Raw genomic sequence first — 19910 nt, 5'->3', positions numbered from 1 at the left:
CCCTGAGGGCAAGAGGGGAAAAGGGCATTATATTCAGAAAGAAAGTTCTTCAAAGTGCATGAGTTGGATGGCAAACACATGCTGCACATCCAGCAAAAAACTTTTAGGGCTTGGAGCTGCACAGACACTGCTGAAGAGCCCCAGGCCCTACCAAAACAGCAAACCCTCGCTCTTCTATGAAAAAAAAAAAAAGAGCAAAGAGGAGGAATGAGGGCTGAGACCTTCAGCAGTGTGTTGCACAGGAAAGACACATGGAAAAACCCATGTGGAGGAGGCAGCAATGGCTGAATTCATGCCAAATCACACAGGGACAAGGACAGTACATGCCCCCCACCAGCCCTCAGCTGGAGTCACATGCATATAACTTCCCTTCCTAGAGGACCTGAAAGCCAGTTCCCACCACTGCCCCAGTAAAATCCAGGACTCATGACTATTAAGAGTCAGGCTAATGCAATATCAGAGCATAAGGATCTATCCAGGATGGCTTTGAAAATTCAGGGAGAGAAATACTCACAACCACACCTGATACCTCCCATCTTCTTCTGTTCACCCAGGGAAAAAACACCAAAACATTTGCTATAAACACACAGGTCATCCATAAGCAAAAGATCACCTTGGGGGTAAACTAAGAAAGACGAGGCTATGTCTCAAAAAATCCCCACAATTTCCTTTCTCCTTTCTTTCTGTCTTTAAGCCCATGTTAAATCATATTGCACAGAGGATGCCAAACAGCTTTGCAATGCCACAGCTCCTCTGTTTTGCACAGGTCAGTGCTGGGTGCATCACTCCCTGTTAAGCAGAGGGCTGAGGCGTGGCTCCCTCACTGTGGCCAGGGCTGTTTCACAGATTCATAAGCTCTGTGAGGTGCTTTTGGGGTTTCAACCCCTCTTTCAACTGCGTTGCACTTGTACATTGTAGGATTTAAGGGGGAGTTAATCTATAAGCAATGGCTGCTGTTTTAGGAGACTTAACAACTCCTTCTTTGCTGCCAAAATCCCTCTAATAAGGAGCTAATATTTAAAAACTAAATAAAAAGGGGGGGAGAAAAATCCCAGCTCATTGTGTGCTTTAGCTCCACTAGGGATGAGGCCAACACATAACTCCCAGCAGCTGCTGCTGCCTCCAGCAACATCTCCTCCCTTGGACAGCAACAGCTGATGACAGAAGAGGAGGACAAGCAAAGAGCAGTCACTGGGATTCAGCTGCATTCATCCAGTGCCATGTCCCAGTACCACAAGCAGCCTCAGGAAGACCCCTTCCTAAAGATAAAGCATGGATAGTGGTCCTGCAGTCCTCTACCTGCTGCTGGTTGAGCCACATGGGAAGGGGATCCTGGTGTGGATGGGATCCCTGGGTGGTCTCCAGCACAGTGCACACCCTGCCCAGAGCAATACCAAATCATAATAAACAAGTCCCTCGCACAAAGCTCTGTCAGTGCAGATTCCAGTTGGGCTGATACAATCTTCATTTTTGCTTTGAAAGAAAGGAAAAAAAAATAAAAGAAAAGCAAAAAGAAAAAACAGACATCCTAAGGGAGAGGAGTGAGGCAAGTGATGGATTGATACTGCCCGTGTGTGTCTCAGCCCCCCAGCGTGGGGAAAATGTGCTGTTAATCAGCTTCCCCCCCTGAGGAATATGCTGATTTAATTATCTCCTGCTCGCACAGTCCGGCTGCAATGCTGCTCGCCCAAGACATTGCATGAGGAAGAAACAGACACTGAGCCTCAGCAGCCTGGTTGGGACAAAATGGGCAAGCAAAGCAGGAAGCAGCCTGACCCTGTTTTGAAGAGAAAGAAGGTGAATTGGCCTGGGGTGGTGGTGTAAGTGGGCTGCCTCCCAAACCCATACGTGCAGGCAGAGAGCATAGAAGGGCACATCACTGCCTCACCTGAGCCAGGGACTCTGCAGAAGATGGAGGCATGGAGGGGTCACCTCAATTTCCTCTATCCAAAACACAACCTTATCTTGGAGGAAATACAGCAAAGACATGCAAGGTGCAACAAGTGGGTTTCTGGATAAGAAAGGGGAGAAATAGCCAGATGAAAAGGAGATGCCCCATCAGCAGGAAGCGTCACGCCACAGCCCCTGCACATGAACACATCTCTCCAACCCTCCGACTGTCACATCACTGCCATTTTGCAGTGCTAATCTGGGATGTGTCAGAGCATCACTCCAATGCAGGCAAATATTTTCCAGGGCTTATATTGCACAATGCTTACGAATGTCAAAGAGGCAGCGCACAGAGAGGCAGAGAGCTGGTCCAGCTCATGGAACGGGAGAGCTGCGTCACGTGCACCCACCCTCAAAGTGACTCAGACTAGACAGTCGTTTGGAGGCAACTTCAGCACGAGACGTGGGGTTCTGCTCTCCCACCTGGGAGACAGCTGGGATGTTTAATAATTAATGTCTGTGTGCCTGCCTGCAAAGGCCAGTGTGAAAAGTGTTACTGTGAATTTAACTTCTGCCAGTGATGGGAAACTCATTGGAGTGTGTGTTCAGAGGGGAAGAAGGTTAAGATGATTAACTGGTGCTAACAAGTTTAGAATGTGGAAGAAGTATTTTCTTGGACATCTATCAAAGAGAGGATTGAATGTTCCTCAGCAAGGGGAGGGGAGGGCATTATGTGTTTAACAGATGAGGTTTCTGCCTCCCGAAGCTGCCCAGCCCCACATGATGCAACCTCTCGTTTTTAAACTGCTGCCTCTCCCCCCATGTCCCATACCTATGGCTCCAGCCTGGCACGGGAGCTGAAAGGTGATCTGGGGGGAGGAAAGCCACCCTTCTGCTCTTCCTGTTGATCAGCACCCTGGTACACCCTTTGGGCACCGATGGATCGGCCCGGTCCTTGGTCCCAACCAGCTGGGTGAAGACACAGGCAGATGCCCGGAAGAGCCAAGAGGGAATGAGAGAATCAGGTATCATCACACCGAAACATGATGCCCCAGGGAGGAGGGCTCCTCCTGGGCCTCTGCAGCCCCACTGCAAAACCCCACTCTCTGCTCCACTGCAGACACCAAACAGAGCCATCCCTGCTACCACCCTACTTTTTACCTCTCCGTTGCCCTCACACACGCAGTGGCATCTCTCATGAGCGCCTCAGCCAAGTCCCCTTGCAAACCGCTTTGGAGCGAGCCACTTGGCACCCACAACATCTCCCTTGGCCCATCCCGGGTATTTTTGGTGCTCTTCATGATCTGGCAGGCACCCACACTTTGCGCAAGGGACTCAGACGTCGCCGGGCGCCGTGCCCCGCTGTTGAGCCTGGCGGCCGGTGTGCCTCGCCTTCATTCCTCCGGCCACCACAAAGCTGCCAGGATGGGCAGAGCACGCGAGACCCACGTCGTGGGGCCCGGATGTGCGTCAGCAGCTGACGCAAACCAGCCCAGCCATGTGCACACAGCCCAGGCCTGGGAAAAAATCCTCCGCCCCGGTAGCGCTCGCACTGAATCAAAGCCGTCGCCATACAGTAGCAGCGCAATGTGCTCTTCGGGTTTCCCCAGCCAGCTGGGATGGTTTTGCCTTGCTTTGTCAAGGCTCTGATTTATGCCCATATGTACCATATACATTGTAAGCACAGGCACGCAATGGCGTAAACACTTCTACCAAACATCTGTACACAAACTCATCAATTATGCAGAAGCTCCCTGCTGCAGCCCTCGACATGAAGCCCAGGGGGCCTGCAGGCTCCCGTCTGTGTGCAGGGTGCCATTTGCCACTGGATCTATTATTCTGACATGTCCTGACACTAGTTTGGGATGTAACATATAGAAACACCATTGAAGTTAATGCTTGTGCCACTAGGACTCATGCACACCTGGACATAAATGTTCATCTCTTTCTTCTCAGCCTCTAGAGAAACAGACCCACAAGATAAAGAGAGAAGCTCTGGAGCATCCAGGATCCAGGAAAAAGGGGATTATAGCAACAAGTAGACAGGTGTAAATAAACAGGCCATCCTCCTGCAGAGCGCTTGTGCCCACAGTTGTGCCCCAGCGCCTCCCCTTTTCAGTGCATTGACTGTTGCTAACCACATTTTGGATAAAGAGGGAAAGACAGAGGTTATTGCCTACCTTGCTCTATCAGCATGGTAGCACCATAATGATGTTTTAGCCCTCCAGCCATTTTGCAGCCTGGGCAGCACTCACAGATGCATTGATGGCTTATGTGAACCCTCCAAGTCTGCACTGTGACAACAACAGCAGGTTCATTGAAATCAATTAAATACTCCTTAATAAAGTCAGTTTAAATCCCAAACACAGACTAAGCCGGATGAATTGATGATTAGACATATAAAGAACATCCTTGCTCCCTCTTGCCATCCCCTGAACCACGGATGTAGCAAACTCCAGGTGACAACAGCCAACAGAGGAGTGACTCCTTGAGCACTCCAGGCAGTTGTGTAAGAGCAGAGCTGCCTACGTGTTCAGAGAAAGAGAATTAAGCGACCAAACAAACTGTTAGTTTGTTGGTTTTTTCCCCAAATTGTTCATCCCCATCTATTCATAACTGCTCAGAGAATTCATGGAATTCATTGTGTGGTTTGCATCTTCAAAACAAATGAAACAACAGTATGTCTAAACCAAACAAACCCCAACCCAAAATACAGCAAGCAGGCCAGGGCGCATGAGCAACCTTCGAGGCTGAAGTGTGTGTATATTCCAGAGGGCCCAAAAAATGTGGATGGGGGCAACACATTTAAATTTCAGAGAATAACAGAATTCCCAGGGAGGTTTCTTATAAAGGGGCGGGGGGAAGGAGAAATATTTAAGCAATGATTATGCTGCAATTTTGCTTCCAGATGTGCCATGCTGTGGGGGTACCGTGCCAGCAAATCCCATTTTCTGGCACAGCAACTCACTGCTCTGGCTGTGGTGGTGCCGGATGCCTGCCTGCGGCAGCCCAGGCACTGCTCCCTCCGGATCTCCGGTCAGCCTGGCCACAAGGGCTTTGCCAGACCATTCAAGTGAAAAAAGCAATTCAGAGAGCTCAAATCTTTTGGCAAAGAGTTGCTGCTTGAGACAAATGTCCCTTTTTCCAATTTTTTTTTTTTTTTTTGCTAAAGGCTGTCAAAAAGCTGCATTTAGGCACTTTCAAAGCAGAAAACACCTTTTGCAACAGTCAGCATAGAAAACCATGCTGACTTACTGTCCTGAAAAGGGGTCAAACTCAAAACCATAGCATTTCAACTAGTTCAATGCACCTCCTGACAGGAAGGCCACATGGATGGGTGTTGGATTGCACACTCCCACCTCACATTCCCCATGGCTCTGAGCCCGGGCCACTGACACGGCTCGTGGCTGCTGGCTTTTAAATAGCCAGCATGACCTTTCCACACTCTCACACCTGGGATCCCAAAAACCTTCCCCACCTCTCAGAGCTCACCAATTTGTTTAGGCTTTGTATCTCACAGTAGCCCTCAGATCTGTCCAAGGTGCCACCACAAAGTGAAAAAGAACTACGTTAAAAATGACAGCAAGAAAACATAAAACCCATGAAAACAACGTGGCAACAAGCAGCATGTGGGGCAGAGGAGGAGCAGGCAGGACACGGGCACTGAAGCTCCCTTTGGCATACCTTTCCAGAGGCATCTGGGGAGGAGACAAGAATCCAAAGGGAAAAATAGACACATTGGCTTGGATTCTGCCCAGGTTCTGTGGGACTAGGTCTCAACCTGGGCTGCCCAGGAGTCTGACCCTGCTGCAGCCATCCCCATCACCCCCTCATCCACCAGCTCAGGTCCTGACGTTTCCTCGCTCTGCTGGCTGCCTGCAGGGCCAGGTAGGGGTTGGGACATGGGAAATCCTTCCATCTTCTGCCAGCTGGCCCTGCTGGCTCTGGGTGACACATCCTGGGTGGGAGCCAATGCCACGCTGCAGCCCCACACTTTCTTGCTGTCCTCCTCCAGCAGCTGCTGCTGTGCAAAGGGGACCAGCCAGGACAGGAGGGGTGTACCCAAGGGGACAAGCAAAGGGAGAGCAGGATGCCTGGCCCAAGTAAGCCCAACATGTGGCCCAGAGCCCCAGGGTGCAACTGGGGCCACCCCTGCACCTTTGCTCTCTTGGATCCACCTACAAGAAGAGAAACAGCAGCAACATTTTTGAGCTCCTGTTGGTACTTCTGTAAGGTCAATCAGAGACTGACCAGAGCAGCCAAGCGGCTTTCCCTGTGTCCTGGTCTGGGGCAGACAGGGGACGTGGATGAGGTTTTGTACAAGACGAAATGCTCAGAGGACATTGTTTTGCAAAGCCTCAAAGACATTCCCTAGAGGATCTCAGCTCCTGAACAATGCCAAAAACCTTGCAGCTGCCCCACACCAGCCTCCAAGCCTCTGTGACAGCAGAAGACACATTGGTTTGTGGCAATGTTGTGCAACCTCCATCTGACCACCAGTCCCACTCCCCACGAGCCCAGGGGGCCAGAGCTGCCTCCTCCTGCAGCGCAGCTCCCTCTTCTGCCTACGGATGCTGCCACAGGGAGGGATGGAAAAGCCATTCGGCATCCCTCCGAGCCACTTTCCTGCCTGCACGGCTGACCGCCTCCAGCACTGCAGGCTCCCAACCTGCCCAAGGAGGAACCCGACCAAAACAAGCATTGCGGGGGCAGAGGGAAAGGAGCCAAGTTTTTTGGTTTTTTTTTTTTGAAAGGGATATTGAAGACTGGAGCAGAAATCCAGCAGAGTGAAAAACAGCCACGTGGGGACTGTGAAAATAGGAGCTGAAGGGAGGAAGATGGAAAAGGTCTAATAAAGAGAGTCGCAGTATATAAAATACACAAGCACACCCACTTCCACCAGGAAGGCTGTGGGAGAGGGGTTTGGTGGTAATCCCTTTGGCTGTTTGACACTGTGCAGGGAGACAGGGTCTGGATCTGCATCTGGGTCTGGATTAGACCAGGGAAGCTTAGACTTTCATCCTGTCCACCTGAAACACGAAGTTTTTACCTTGCAGCATTTTGTTATTACATGACAGAAATCGAGGGAGTTCAGTGGACTCTGAGAGGATCCTCCAGCCTCAGGTAGCTCTCCCAAGATCTCAGCCACATCCAGAACCCATAAAGAAAAGAACAGTTCCCTCATCTGAGCAGAAGTCACCAGAGGAGGCCCACTCCTAGAAATCAGACCCGTGGTCACACCAGCATCTGCTGAGAACCAGAAACACTCCTCAAGTCTCACCCCAGCACACAATGACCTGGGATGAAAGCCTGTGCTGAGCATCCTGCCCACACTTGGCCCTGGTGTGGCACAGGGTCTGGTGGTGGTTAGTAGCTGGGTAGTGTCATTGCTATGACCTTTGGGTCCCTTTCCCAACCTGTATGAAGTTGTCCCAGATCAGTCTGGCAGACAGTGGGGACAGAAGGAATCGCACAGTTTATTCACCAGACGAAGGGAACTGAGTTACTAATTACCCAGAAAGGTTGTGCTAATCTTGGGCTCTGTGTCTTCCTCACTGAGACACACTGCTGAAAAAGCCTGTTGCAACCTCTGGGCTAAAAAACACAATGCCAAGGAGCAACATTTTGCTCACAGGTAGTCACACCCAGCTGTAGCCCAAGTGATCTGAAGTAGTAGCTTCCCAGTCAGAGGAAACTTATTTCCTTATCACTTGCTATAAATACAGCTGTGCTGTTTTCCAGACTGTGTTATTCCTGCAGTCCTTATCACAAGGGCTAAGACAGCCACAGCACTGTCACACACTTCACGTCTTCTTGCTCCCCTATTCTCAGCTTTTCCAAACCCCTGTGTCCTGAAACTCCAACAGAAATGGGTGACCCTGCCCAGGACCTCCACATCCGTACTGAACAGGTCAGCAAATTAACTTCTCTTCCTTTTCCCCTTCTTTGCCATTCAGGGACCTGGCTCACAGTTAGGGATGGACTCAAATGTCACTTCTGATAAACATTTATTTTTGGTGAGGAACATGATGTGTTTACTGCAGTGGAGTGGGCCAGTGAGAAGCAATGGGCATGCGCCAAGTCTTGCAACATCTCAGTGCTTCTCAGTGCTTCTGAATACCTTGGTCTCCCACAGGGGTCCCATTGTCTGGTCCTCAGGGCTTTTTAAACACAAGGGGGAGAATGCATTGGGGAAAAATATTCCCAAGATCTCAGGCTAGAAGAGTGACCATGTTGAAATAGCACAACAGTGCTTTCAGGTGGTTGTGTTTCTTCAGCTTGGAGACTGAAGGGAAAACCCCTGGGGCAAAAGGGTCAAGATGAAACAGTGGCTTCTGTTTCCGCACTGCCTAAAGCAAATCATGAGTTTACCTGCCACAACATCAGTTTTGGACTTTATTTCCCTCAATGGATGAACTTGCAGGGTAGGGGAAAATTTTACAGTTTTGTGTCCATAGGATATTTGATGAAGACAAGCAATTCAATGGATTAAAAGGAAGCCTGAACCTTTATGAGACATTTATTATCATTGCCCCCCTGAATCAAAGATGTCCTTCAGAAAATGCTGTGAGCTTAATGGAATGAGTGGACACCTAAGCATTATGAGAAACCCAGCACTGACTGCTGCTGTGGCTTCGTAAGGGACATGTATCCATCTTGATACTTGGGCAATTCATCTATCACACGCATGATGCACGGGGTCACATTCAGATGGCCTCACAAATCAGTGAATCTTTTTTCTTAGCTCTGCAGTCAAGTTCTAAGTTTCCTTCTCCAAGTTGGCTCAGGAACACCAGAAGGATATTAATTTCTGTGGTTTTATGGCATTTATATGTCAAGTCTAGGCAGGAACTTGAAAATGGAGTAGTGCTATGATTTGTGTTCCCATTGAGGGGAAAAGGTTGAAATTTAAAAAGTCAGACTCAGCTCTGATCTGATTATTGGAGAAGAGGTACCTAGAAAACATTTAGTTTGTATTGTCTTTTAAATTCCTGTTGCTTCTTTCTGGGACTAAAAAGAAAGCCAAACAGTCCTGACCTGGACTAGTCAAAGCAGGCATTTTCCAATGTTCTACAGGTCTGCATCACAGATTTTGGTTCTTCTCCATCACAAACCTGTATAGCTGTACCTCTTGTTTCTACAAGCTGCTACCTTACAAATCCATTTTTGTCTCCTATGTCTGTACACAGGTCTAAATACACTGATTACAAGACAACATTTCCTACAGCAAAGACAGACCCTTTGTCACTTCATCCACCACTATCCCACTGTTGCCAACACTTAAATACACATAGACATGTGTACCACCAGGCACTGTGAAAGACCTCACATTGGGCATCAAAGAGAACCAAGGGAGAAACCACAGAAAATGCAAATGCCACTTTCAGATTCTCATCCAGATGCAATTTTCCATGACTCTTTCTTTTCAAGATGAGCTTCAGCTACTCAGTTTGGACATACACATTCAAACTCTCCCAAAACTTCATTGATATTAGATGTGAGTGGTAAATGGCACTTCTCTGTCTTTTTTTCTACACAGTCAAATGTATCAAAAGACAATGAGGAAGGCTGCATGATTCATAGTGATGGAATGAAATGCCATTCACAAATGTTTTTTCCATAGCAATTTGTCACTCATTGTATTGAAGCCACTTCAGAAGATGTGTCTCAAAGAGCCTTTTGATATTAGCATAATTAAAAACATAAAGCAATTAAGCAATCCCATAGTATTTCTGTATGTTATATGAGTAGGACCTGGAGTGACCACTTCATTCAACCCCTTGATAAATGACCACTTCTAACAGAGGGCTGTTACTCTGCAAGATGCCTCAGATCATTGCAGAATACCAAGGAATTAAAATCTTCTCACCCCAGAGGCATTTTGGCTCACCAAAATTTAGCTGCCCGACTTTGGTGTTGGGTTTTAACCTACATGTTTCAAACCTTCTCAAGTCAGCCAAAAATGATGCATCTCCCGAGAGCCACTCTGCCCACCTCAAAACTGTAAAATCAGTGGGAATGTTTGCCCTCTAGCTGTATCTTTCTCTCTTTTTTGACTATCCAGATGCCTACCTGGGTGACTATCACTTTTCCTGCTGTTTCGGTCATATGCAGAGTTGGTAACTGCATATGTACCTGACTTGTTATGCACACCTCCATACTGATTTCCTTTACCTCAAGCATGCTGCTACACAAGGATGCATAACATTTCATTCATATATTTGATGGCATCGAAACACTTTCAACAAGATGTAGGTGACAAAACCCTGCCAAAGTGCAAGCAGTCCCAGATTCTTACCTGCTGGGCAGTTGCATCGCTGGTGTGTGTCTCGAACTTCTCGATGTCTTGGCAAGTGTAACTTTAATTTCTGTCAAGGAAGGAAAAAAGAACAAAAGCATTAATTAGTACTGTTGAAGCCAAAGCCCAAAATTATTGGAGAAGTGGGGCTGGAGGATGTTGCCCAAGTAGAGATGGGAGAGACAGAGCAGAACAGTTTGGGAATAAAAAAAGGCATTAGAGTTCATAGTCTTTAGTCTCTCTAGAAATGGGGGATTTGATTGGAAGCAGGCTAAGGGAGTTTTGTAATGGGCTTCAAATCTGCTCTTCCTGAAAAGCATTACAAAATCAAGAACCAGCACTGCTGAATCAAGAGGTGACTGTGTCTTGTTGAGAAAGTCACATTTCTCAAAAGATACACTCGTCAGATGACAAATGGAGATCTGACAAATGGGTACTCCTCACCCCTGCAGCAGACTCCTCATGCTTACCAAAACACCTGGGCAGACAGAAGCCCACTGAAAAATTGCAGCTGAAGATGGTCCAAAAACAGCAATGGCATTTCCTAAAACCTTCGGAGTCTGCAAAGTTTAGTTTTTCTCCAAGTGAAGAACAAGACAAAACCTTCCAAAAGAGCTGCCACAAGGTGGAATCATGACAAAATGTTGATTTCCATTTACTCTGGATTTCTAATGGTGCTGTCATGTCAGCCTCCTGCTTTCTGGCCCCACTTGTTTATCTCATAAAGGCGGGATATTTTCCACGTGCAGCCACTGCCTCTCCCCTTACTAGAAAGGTCATTAAAATTGACACATGTCCTAAGCAAAATGCACTCTAGGGATAGCACCCACACCAACCCTCACAGGTATTACTAAAATGACTGTGATTTAGTGAAGAAAATGCAAATCGATACAAGTTACTCATTAATGCCTGTGATCCACACTTAGTTAATGACTTCAGATGATTTGAGAAGCCTGAGGTGCTAAGGAGTCACTCCCTCTTCCCTTCTAAACCTCAGTCCCAATTGTTCATCCCAGTTGCATCTTCCTATTCAACCTACTTCACAACCAGGACCAACATTTTGAAAGAAAGAGCCTTAAGTTGGGCTCAACAGAAGCCCATGCCCAGGATCATATAGAAATTACTTGATATTCGCAAGGAAGCAGGCAGTTTCCTGCAAGAAGGCACCAGTTTGAGGAAAAATTCTTTTAGAGAGGAAAGAAAATAAAGTAACATATTTCTGTCTGGGAGGAGGGAAGGCTGAACTGGCTGGAACACTTCCATTTGAAAGGACTGGCTTCCTTAAGCCAGTCAAAAGCAGTAAGGGTTGTTATGACTGACTGCAAATTGAATATTTGCCGAGGGTTTTTGGGATTGTTTTTTCGTGTGTGTGTGTGTGTGTGTGTGTGTGTGGTGGGTTTGGGCTTTTTTTGCATAGGAGACTGAAATGCTTTGATAATGAGCTGATTTTATATTAGGGCAATAAGAGGGTTTCAGATTGCCAGTTCCCATACAGCATTTTATCTGTATTATCTCCTCAGTTTTAAAACACATGTATGTGAATCTTCAAATTCCCATTGAGCTGCCATCCCCACATGGCACAGCTCTGCTCTGCAGCAATGCTTGGCTTCCAACATTTTGTGCTAATGGTCAAACATGGGCACAACTAGGACAGCAGAGCCTTTATTTGGATATTCATGCTGCTATGTAGACATTCCCGTTTCCATCTACATGTGTGCCAACCAAAATGTCTGAACATAAGACTGCCACATTTGGGTGGGGTTCCCATGTTTGGGCATCAGGCTTAGCACAGGCAAGGGGTGATAGTTCACCCAGGCAGAAGAGGCTCTACAAAGCAGCAAGGGCCCTACACACTGCAGCAGTACCCCTTATAGGACCCCTTATAGAAATCTGCAAGGAAATGTGCCCCACCAAATGCAGAAGCACTCCAAGGGCCAAGGAGGAATGGAAAGGGGAGGAAGGAAGAGTTAGGGCTTCCTGCAAGAAGTGTTGGCTGGGTTGAGCTGCAGAAGCTGAAAAGCAGAATAACTGAACTTATCAGGGGAAGTGATGACCCAGCAGGACCAAAGCACAACTGGGAGAGGAACAGGAACCATAGTCTTTCCTTCCAACTTTATCTGCAGGGTTGATGCAATGGAAGTACCTGGGACAATTGGAAAAGCCTTTCCAAGGCTGGGGGCCCATCAGGAGGGAGGCATGTGTGCTGCTGGGCAGGGCTGGCGGCACAGCCCCGAGCACTGGCACCATCAGGCACTCACTGGCATTGGGTGTTTTCCTCATCCTTGGCCATTGCCATGCTGCCCTGGATCTCAGGAGCTCAGCACATCCCTGGGGAGTGCAAAGGGCAGTGGTGCCATGGTTTTACTTTCCTTCAGTGAGAGGCAAAACCTACCAAGAATTTGGGAGTGTCCGGAGTTCAGTTTTCTGCGCAACCCATTAAAAAAACATTGACTGCAGCAGAAAAAATCCTTGGCTTCTGGAGACCTCAGCTCCAACTTCGGGTTGCAATGGCAAAACAAAATGCATCCCTGGCCTTTTCTGTTTCTCTCATTATTATCAGTGTGCAAAATACTGCCTGGTCCAACACAAGAATCCAGCTTTGCTCAGGAAAGGGCTTTCCTCTAAAAGTGGCCTTTCCAAGAGAAAACGTCCATTCCCAGAAAACAGAAAACCAATCCTTTTAGGGCAAGGTTGACTTCTGTAATCAAAACCAAAAGAACATAGCCTCTGGGAATCTGGTGTCTGATTTCCTCTCTGGGATCTGGGGTTTGCTTTTCCACCTAGGGTGGGACACCTAGAACATTAAACTCCAAAGCGGCAACTGCCTGCCTCTTGCCTTGGCAAAAATACTAAAAACACTTCCGACAGAGAGGATAAGCCTGTCTACATACTCTGCTTGCTCTTGTCTATCATGTTTTCCAGTGACACCTCCACCCTACACACATGAAATTGGCTGAAGAAATGGTCGCCAGCACCGGGGCCACAGCTGAGCAGCCCCCACGTGGGGACTGCACACCTCTGTGTTTTAAGGGTGCACAGAAAAGAGGAAAACTCTACAAGAGGGCAAGGGCAGGAGGGTTGGGCTGAAACACATGCTGGAAGAAGACAATAAAGCTTTTCACACAAGTTTCATTAACTCACAGTTACTGTGACAGCACAGGGCTGACTTGGGTGGACAGAGTCAAATCGAGACCTCTTCTGACACTAAGGGCTGTGGCCTCCTAAACCTTCCAAGTGCTTGTCGATTTTGGGTGAGCACTTCAGATTGGGTGAAAGAGAGGGCACTTTTTCAAAGGGGGCAGATTAATAGCTCTTTAGCAGACATAGTGATTTGCAGTCACCCAAGGAGGTGAAATCATTTCCCACCACTATCTCCAACAGCTAAAAGAAACATTTCTCAAATAGATAATCTATTACAGCCATCAGGAGGATTTCAAGGGCTGGTGGTTTTGTTAACTCTCATTGTTTTAGCTCTGATTTTGCTGTTTTTTCTTAAAGGCCCAGCTTCTGGAATCACAGGACCATGTGGCATGGAGCAAAAGAAAGCAGCAAGCCCTCCTATAGAGCAAAGAGCATGGAAATAGCACCATCTAAGCTCAAGGATTGCGGGCAGATAGAAGGACACAGGACTTAGCTACCAGAAGAACTAGAAATAAAAACAAAAAAACAGATCTCGTGATTTGCAGTGGAAAACACGAAGCTAAAAATTGAGGCTGGGAATGCTTCAAGCAATCTTGCTGACCTTGGGAAACAGAATTGAACTGTGTGATTTGAAACACTAAGGCAAAAGGGGAGGGAAAACAGCTTTACATTGGGAGGGAATAGGAGTTTTCAGGTGTCCCTTGTTTGCTCACATAAGTAAGGAGAGTGTCTCAGGGAAATGAACTTATTGGGAAAGCAGTGAGGATCCATCCTCCCTCCTCACCCATGGCACAGCCCCAATATCCCATCAGCACCACTGCAGACATGACAAATACCCTCAATACAAGCCCTGAGAGGCTAAGCACACTTATCACAGTGCAGGGGGGCACCTGATCTTCCCCCAGACTTTACAGGATAACTGCTGTTGTGTTACAAGCACACATACTTCTATCTCTATGAGCACACGAACTTTGCTTTTTTTCCAAGCAGCAGCACTGAATTCATCATGATCTCCACCCTGCCAAGCTTTTGGCAAGCAAAATAGTACCAAATGTTACCCAGTATGGGAAAGGACCTTGTTTTTTTCTTCAGAAAGCTTCACTATTCCTGCAAATGCCAGTAGTGTCTTTATTTGTGCTCTTTGTATGACTTTCTGCTGCCCTATAAATGCAGAATTCCAATGTGGAGTTCTTCCTGAACAACCCACTTTAGTCCATTCCACACAGAATTTTTTGTGGAAAAACATAGTCAATTTGTGTTTGGTGGAAATTCCCCTCTGGTATTCACTGACACCAGACAGAGGCTGACACAGTAGCAAGTGAAGCAGCACTGGGAATACATGACACCCTCTTTCCCACCCTGAACTGAGATAAAAACACTACCACTGCCAGCCACAGGTGCTCCAAAACTGGCTCCAAGACCACAAAAACATCCCCATCAGCTGGCTTAAAATTAACATTTTAACAAGCCAACACACCTCCATCCTCTGCCAGAATGCTTTATTTTTCTTGTCCAGAAAAAGACCATCAAACAGGACTCCAGCATTTTGCACTTTTCAGTGCAATCTGTATAGTGCTGTTCACAGACCTCTGGGGCAGTCTGGAGGGCACCATGTGCTCCAGCTCAAAGCACAGAGCAGTACAGGTTTTCAGCATAACCTCAGCTAAATCCTCTATCAGTCCTCACAGACTTTACTTCTTCATGTCCCTCCAGCTCATCTTCACAGCCACCAAAACAAGAAATACGCTCCTGTTCCCATGGCTCTCCTCACCTCCAGTCTCCCTGCCTGGGCCAGACCAGCTCTTTCCAAAGCTGGGGTTTCTTTAAAGAAAGAGTTTCTTTGCTATTTTATTTTGTGACGGTTAACACTGAGCTGGCAGCTGTGAAACCCATTAAGGTCAAAACACCAGGAAATTCTTCGAGGATGTGGCAGCGAGGGTCTGAGCAGGGGGGAACGAATATCCTGCTTTCATGTCCATCACAGCAACCCTGACCACAACCCCTCTCCCCTCAGTCCTGCTTGGCACTGTCTCCTGCTTTCCTCATTGCTCTTCTCCCATACTTTCCCTGTTCCTCTTTATCTTTCCTGGTTTTCTCCACCCTTGTCCCTTACCAGCCAGTCCAGAAGACCTTCCCAACTTAGCCCCACTTCAGACCTAGTAAAAAGAAGGACCAAGGGGATTTGTTTTTCTTTCCCAAGCAAAAGCCCCATATGCCACCCCACCATATGTCTAGCACCAGACCCTCACCCTGCACCTTGAGCCACTTGGCCTCAGGCTGAGGTGTGGAGGTCTGAAGTAGCTACATTAGGGGGTCAGCTGAAGGAGGCAGTGGAGTCAGGGAAGGTCTCTTCCCCTCCTGGGGCTCAGCCCTTCTCTTCCTGTAGGCTTCAGACCTTCCCAGGTGTAAAAGGATGAGATCTGGCCCAGACACCCCTAATCCTCCACAGGCTTTAGCACCCTCCTGTGAGATATTGTTGAAGCTGTAGCCCATCAGAGAGCTGGTAACCCTGGTGCTACCCAGGAGCAAGTGCTGGGTAGCAGTAGTTGGGTAGTAGAACTACTCAAGCGGTAGTTACAGTCCCATGGCTGCTCCCTGCACTTGCTGAGAGGGCTGTGGCCACCCCTATGGGCTCAGAAGGGGCTGCTCAGAAAACAGGGGTGGCTGCCAGGCACGTGGGCATCCTGAGAGCCTCATTTCCTTTCTAAGCCAGGCTATAAAAAGGCAGAGAAGGTGCCACAGCCAGCAGAGCCAGCAGGACACAGGGGGCCATCCGGCTTCGGGCATCACTCCCGGGAGGCATCCTGTGGCACGTCTCAAATCACTTGGTAGAGATAAACTGTGACTTCCTAAGAGGCTCGTGCCAGCAGCAAGGAGAGGAACGCTGCGTGTTATCCCCTGGCCTGTGGCGGGAAAGGAGACTGCACCCTACAAGGGTGCAACCGTGGGGCAACAGGTCCAGCCACTTGCAACAATTCTTCCTCCTCAGAAAGTTTTTCTCTGTAGGGTAATGCTCCATGGGCCCTGTCTCCCCCTTATTCCTCATCCAAAGAGGCCACTCAAAACCACATCCCTCAGCTCCTACAGTGTTTGCTGACTTGAGGTTCACAGCTTTTGGCTGCAAACTCCAGCTGAGCCTGCTCCCATGAGATCCCTGAACAGTAGCCAAGGCTGACAGCTGCAGGTTTAAACCCCTCACAGCAGACCTCCACCACTCCTAGAAAGCATGGAGGGGTCCCCAGGTCCCCAAGGGGCCAGGCAGCACTTCCCCAAAGAAGGTCCTAGTAGCTGCCACTCCGATCATCCCATTCCTGGCCTCGTTTGGCAAGAGCAGCACACGAGATTTTTTCAGACACAGAAAGCTTCTGGGCTAGCCCTGGGGATCACTGCAGCCTGTCTCATTCCCAGGTGGAGTAAACAGAGAAAAGGAGAGGTGGGTAGAAGTGGCCCCAGCCCTGAATGTTAGCCCCGAGTCCCCCACCCTCAAGGTGTGGGAGCAGGTCAGTGTGGATCTGCCTGGAGAGTTCAGACATGAGGCACCATCTGCTCCCTGACACACTTTAAAGTCCCAGTGAGGTGAGGAATCCTGCAGGGTACCCATCCCATCTAGGGTAGGGGAGCCCGGACCGTCCCCAGCAGCAGCAGCACAGCAATGTAAAAGTCATCAGCCACCAAAATCCACACTTTTGAGCCTACTTTAGTGACCTGCTGAAGAAGCTCAGGCTCCTTCAGCAGCAGCTCCCCTCTGTTCTCAGAGGAAGACTCTGCTGGCTCCCGTGGAGTTTGGATAGGGCTCAAGCAGGCACAGCACAGCCATATGCTCTGCACTGATGCTCTGGCAGCACCAGAAACTGTCTTGGCAGTGCCTGTGCATTTCATTTGCCTTATCCAGGAGCCACAGAAGGGGTCGTGGCTGGCATGGCAGCAAAGCGAGCCCGTCATGACTTGGTGTGCTTGCAGTCACCTCATCCTGTAGTCAAGCTGAATGTGGCATGCCTTGCCTGTCACGCTCCTGAAGCTCAAACCCACACCAAATTCCCACTTTTAACCTCCAGCTCTTTCAGTAGGCAATGCCACCAGTCACCAAACAGTGGGCTGGAGGCTCTTCCCTCCCTGCCAGCACCACGGATGAGGCTTCCCCCGTTTCAAAGTACCGGGGCTGAGCCACTGAGCGGGCTGGGGCAGAGAAAAGTTAACACCAGGCAGTTTGAGAGGTGGGAGGGACCTTAAAGCAAGGGAGATTCAACCTAGCAGCATCCCTTGTGCAGAAATACTTTTTTAAGGGAGGGAAAAAATGGATAACGCAACTATGTAGGCACGCATGTGCCTAAAATTCTATAGTACTGCAAACGAGACATGCAAAATGAAAGGACACCGACCTCATCAAGCAGTTGGTCAACTCTTCCCAAAATAGCTGTCTCCATTTGGTCTGCTGAGAGCCAGGCAGGGAGCTGTGTAGGTCTATCTGCTTCCAAGCTGGATACCCGGGACTGCAGATCAGAGGTCCGAAAGTACAGCAGGAGACTCAGCACCAGAGAGAGCAGGGAGATGCCAGGCAGCCCCGAGCCCAGCAGGAGGGGGAGGCGGCAGCATCTCTCCCCATCGCCAGTCCTGGGGGCAGCCACAGACCCCCTGTCAAAAGCTGCTTCGCCAACACCTTTCCAGCTCTTCTCCTCCAACATTCCCTCCCTGTCCTAAGAAGCAATAAATAAATAAATAAAATAAATAAAGTCTCACTCCTAGTCCAAGAAGCACAATCCAGAAGGCATAGAAAAAGAGCGTCCAAGGGGATCCCGGTGCCAGCAGATGACAAATTAAAGCAATAATGACAAAAGTGGATGGGGGGTTGCCTTTAAAAAAATAACAACAAACCACACACACGTAAAAGGGGTGCAGAAAAAAAAAATCCAGCTGCAGCAAAGAGGGGGGGTAACTGATCAGGATTTTTTTTTTTCCTCCTATGTTTCAGTCTTTTTGGTGTAGGTTTTTGGTTCTTTCTAAGCTGCCAATTTCAGTTCCTTCGCAGGCCGGCCAGGAGCTTGCACATGAAAGTCCCCATTAGAGAGAGGTAATTCTGAGCTGCTCCGGCGACGTTGTGCTCTGGCTGATCGAGGCTCCCCTGTAACATGACACACTCCCTCCGAACTACGGGGCTGGGATGAGCAAGCTGCGCGGCTTCCCAAAGTAACCTCCTCTACTCGCCCTCTCTCTCCACCTCTCCCTTGCTGCATGATTTATTTATTTATGCAAAGCGCCGGGGTGGGATCGGGCTGCGGGACGCCCCTGTCCTGCTCAGTCCCCAAACCACCTCTCCGCCGCCAGCCCTTCCCTTTGAAGTGACTCTCGCCGAGGTTATTTATAGCGGCAGGAAAGGGATTGTAAAGCAGAGGCTGGGCTGACACCAGCCCGCGTCTTCCTCTTCTCCGCTCAGCCGAAGGGAAGGGCACTTTACGGGATGGTACAAAGGGGCTGTCGCGACCCCCGCGCATACCCCGGTACAGCCCTGAGACACCCGCAGCGGTTTAGGGGTATTTTGATCCTGATATTTTGAGGACTGAAGTTAGGCAGGGTGTGAGAACCAGAGGGAAATGTCTGCAAACAAAAGCTGGCAGCTAAGGGATCTGAAAAAAACCAAAACAAAAACAAGCAAAGGGCAGCAGGGAGCAACACCTCAGGCGGGCAAGCTACAGTGCGAGAGGAGAACTTTTTGGGCTTGATATTGACATACAACCTGAAGAGTTGTAGGGGGGGGGGGGGACGGGACGGGGACGTGCGGGGGAGGGGGACAGACACAAAAAGCTTGCGGAGGAATTAATCTGCTGAGGCCCTCTAGTGAAGCAGAGCTTCCCATCATCTCCTCCGTGCCCCGCCGGGCATGGGGCACTGGACAGAAATCCCCTTGGCGGGGAGCAGCCTCCCCAGTACGTGCCCTAGGGCAGCTCGGAGCCACGCGTCTGCGAAACAAAGCCTCTTTCTGTTCTTTGGGAGCAAGGCAGGCCCATCTCAGCCAATTTTTCCGAACACAACATACAATATTTTATCCTCCAGGGTGACATGCAGGCTCTACTGAGCCCCTGCCTGTCCGTCTGCCCGTCCTTTGATCCCCTTCTTGAGCAGACACTGCAGCAAAGCAGCGCGGGGCCCGCTGTGGTGCACAGTCATTAAAACCTGAGCAGTAAATTGGTCTGGCTCCCTTGTGGCTCTTTTGCTGTCATTTACACGTTTTAAATGAAGATTTTGCATGCAGTCTGTGCTGGAAATTACTGGCAGAGAAAATCCATATTCATCTTTTGCCCCGTCTCCGTTTCAGAGGGCTGGAAGAAATAGACCTTCTGGGAGCAGGTTAAAGCGAGCACGAGCTGTTTCTTCTCCACCAGACAAACCCTTGGAGGGCCCGGTAGCACACAGCCCCAATTCTTTGAATGGCTTCATGCCTTTCACAGCCACTCACTTCCCAAAATGGGGTTTTAGTGTCTGTGAGGCAGGAAATCCTTTCTTTATTTCTTTTAGCAGGTTTCTTGTCATCTCGCTCCTCAAATTCGCATTGCTGCTTCAGCACGGATGGAAAACATCCCTCTGA

The 19910-nt window shown here is 48.9% G+C and overlaps 1 protein-coding gene across 1 annotated transcript in view; it reads right to left on the bottom strand.

Annotated features, from left to right (window-relative positions):
* COL13A1 (collagen type XIII alpha 1 chain) overlaps positions 1-18522 on the bottom strand; it is an 88264-nt gene extending 69742 nt beyond the window's left edge. Inside the window, exons 1-2 of the mRNA XM_030453593.1 lie at positions 17710-18522; positions 10190-10259 (exon numbers count right to left, since the gene is read on the bottom strand). Of these exons, the coding sequence (XP_030309453.1) occupies positions 10190-10259; positions 17710-18012 (373 nt within the window). The 5' untranslated portion in view covers positions 18013-18522. The remainder of the gene's footprint in view (positions 1-10189; positions 10260-17709) is intronic.
* Between the last annotated feature and the right edge of the window lie 1388 nt (positions 18523-19910).

Source organism: Calypte anna, chromosome 6 (assembly GCF_003957555.1).
Source record: "Calypte anna isolate BGI_N300 chromosome 6, bCalAnn1_v1.p, whole genome shotgun sequence".
Lineage (NCBI taxonomy): Eukaryota > Metazoa > Chordata > Aves > Apodiformes > Trochilidae > Calypte > Calypte anna.
The sequence above is the reverse complement of the archived record's forward strand: the minus strand, read 5'-3'. Positions and strand labels throughout refer to the sequence as shown.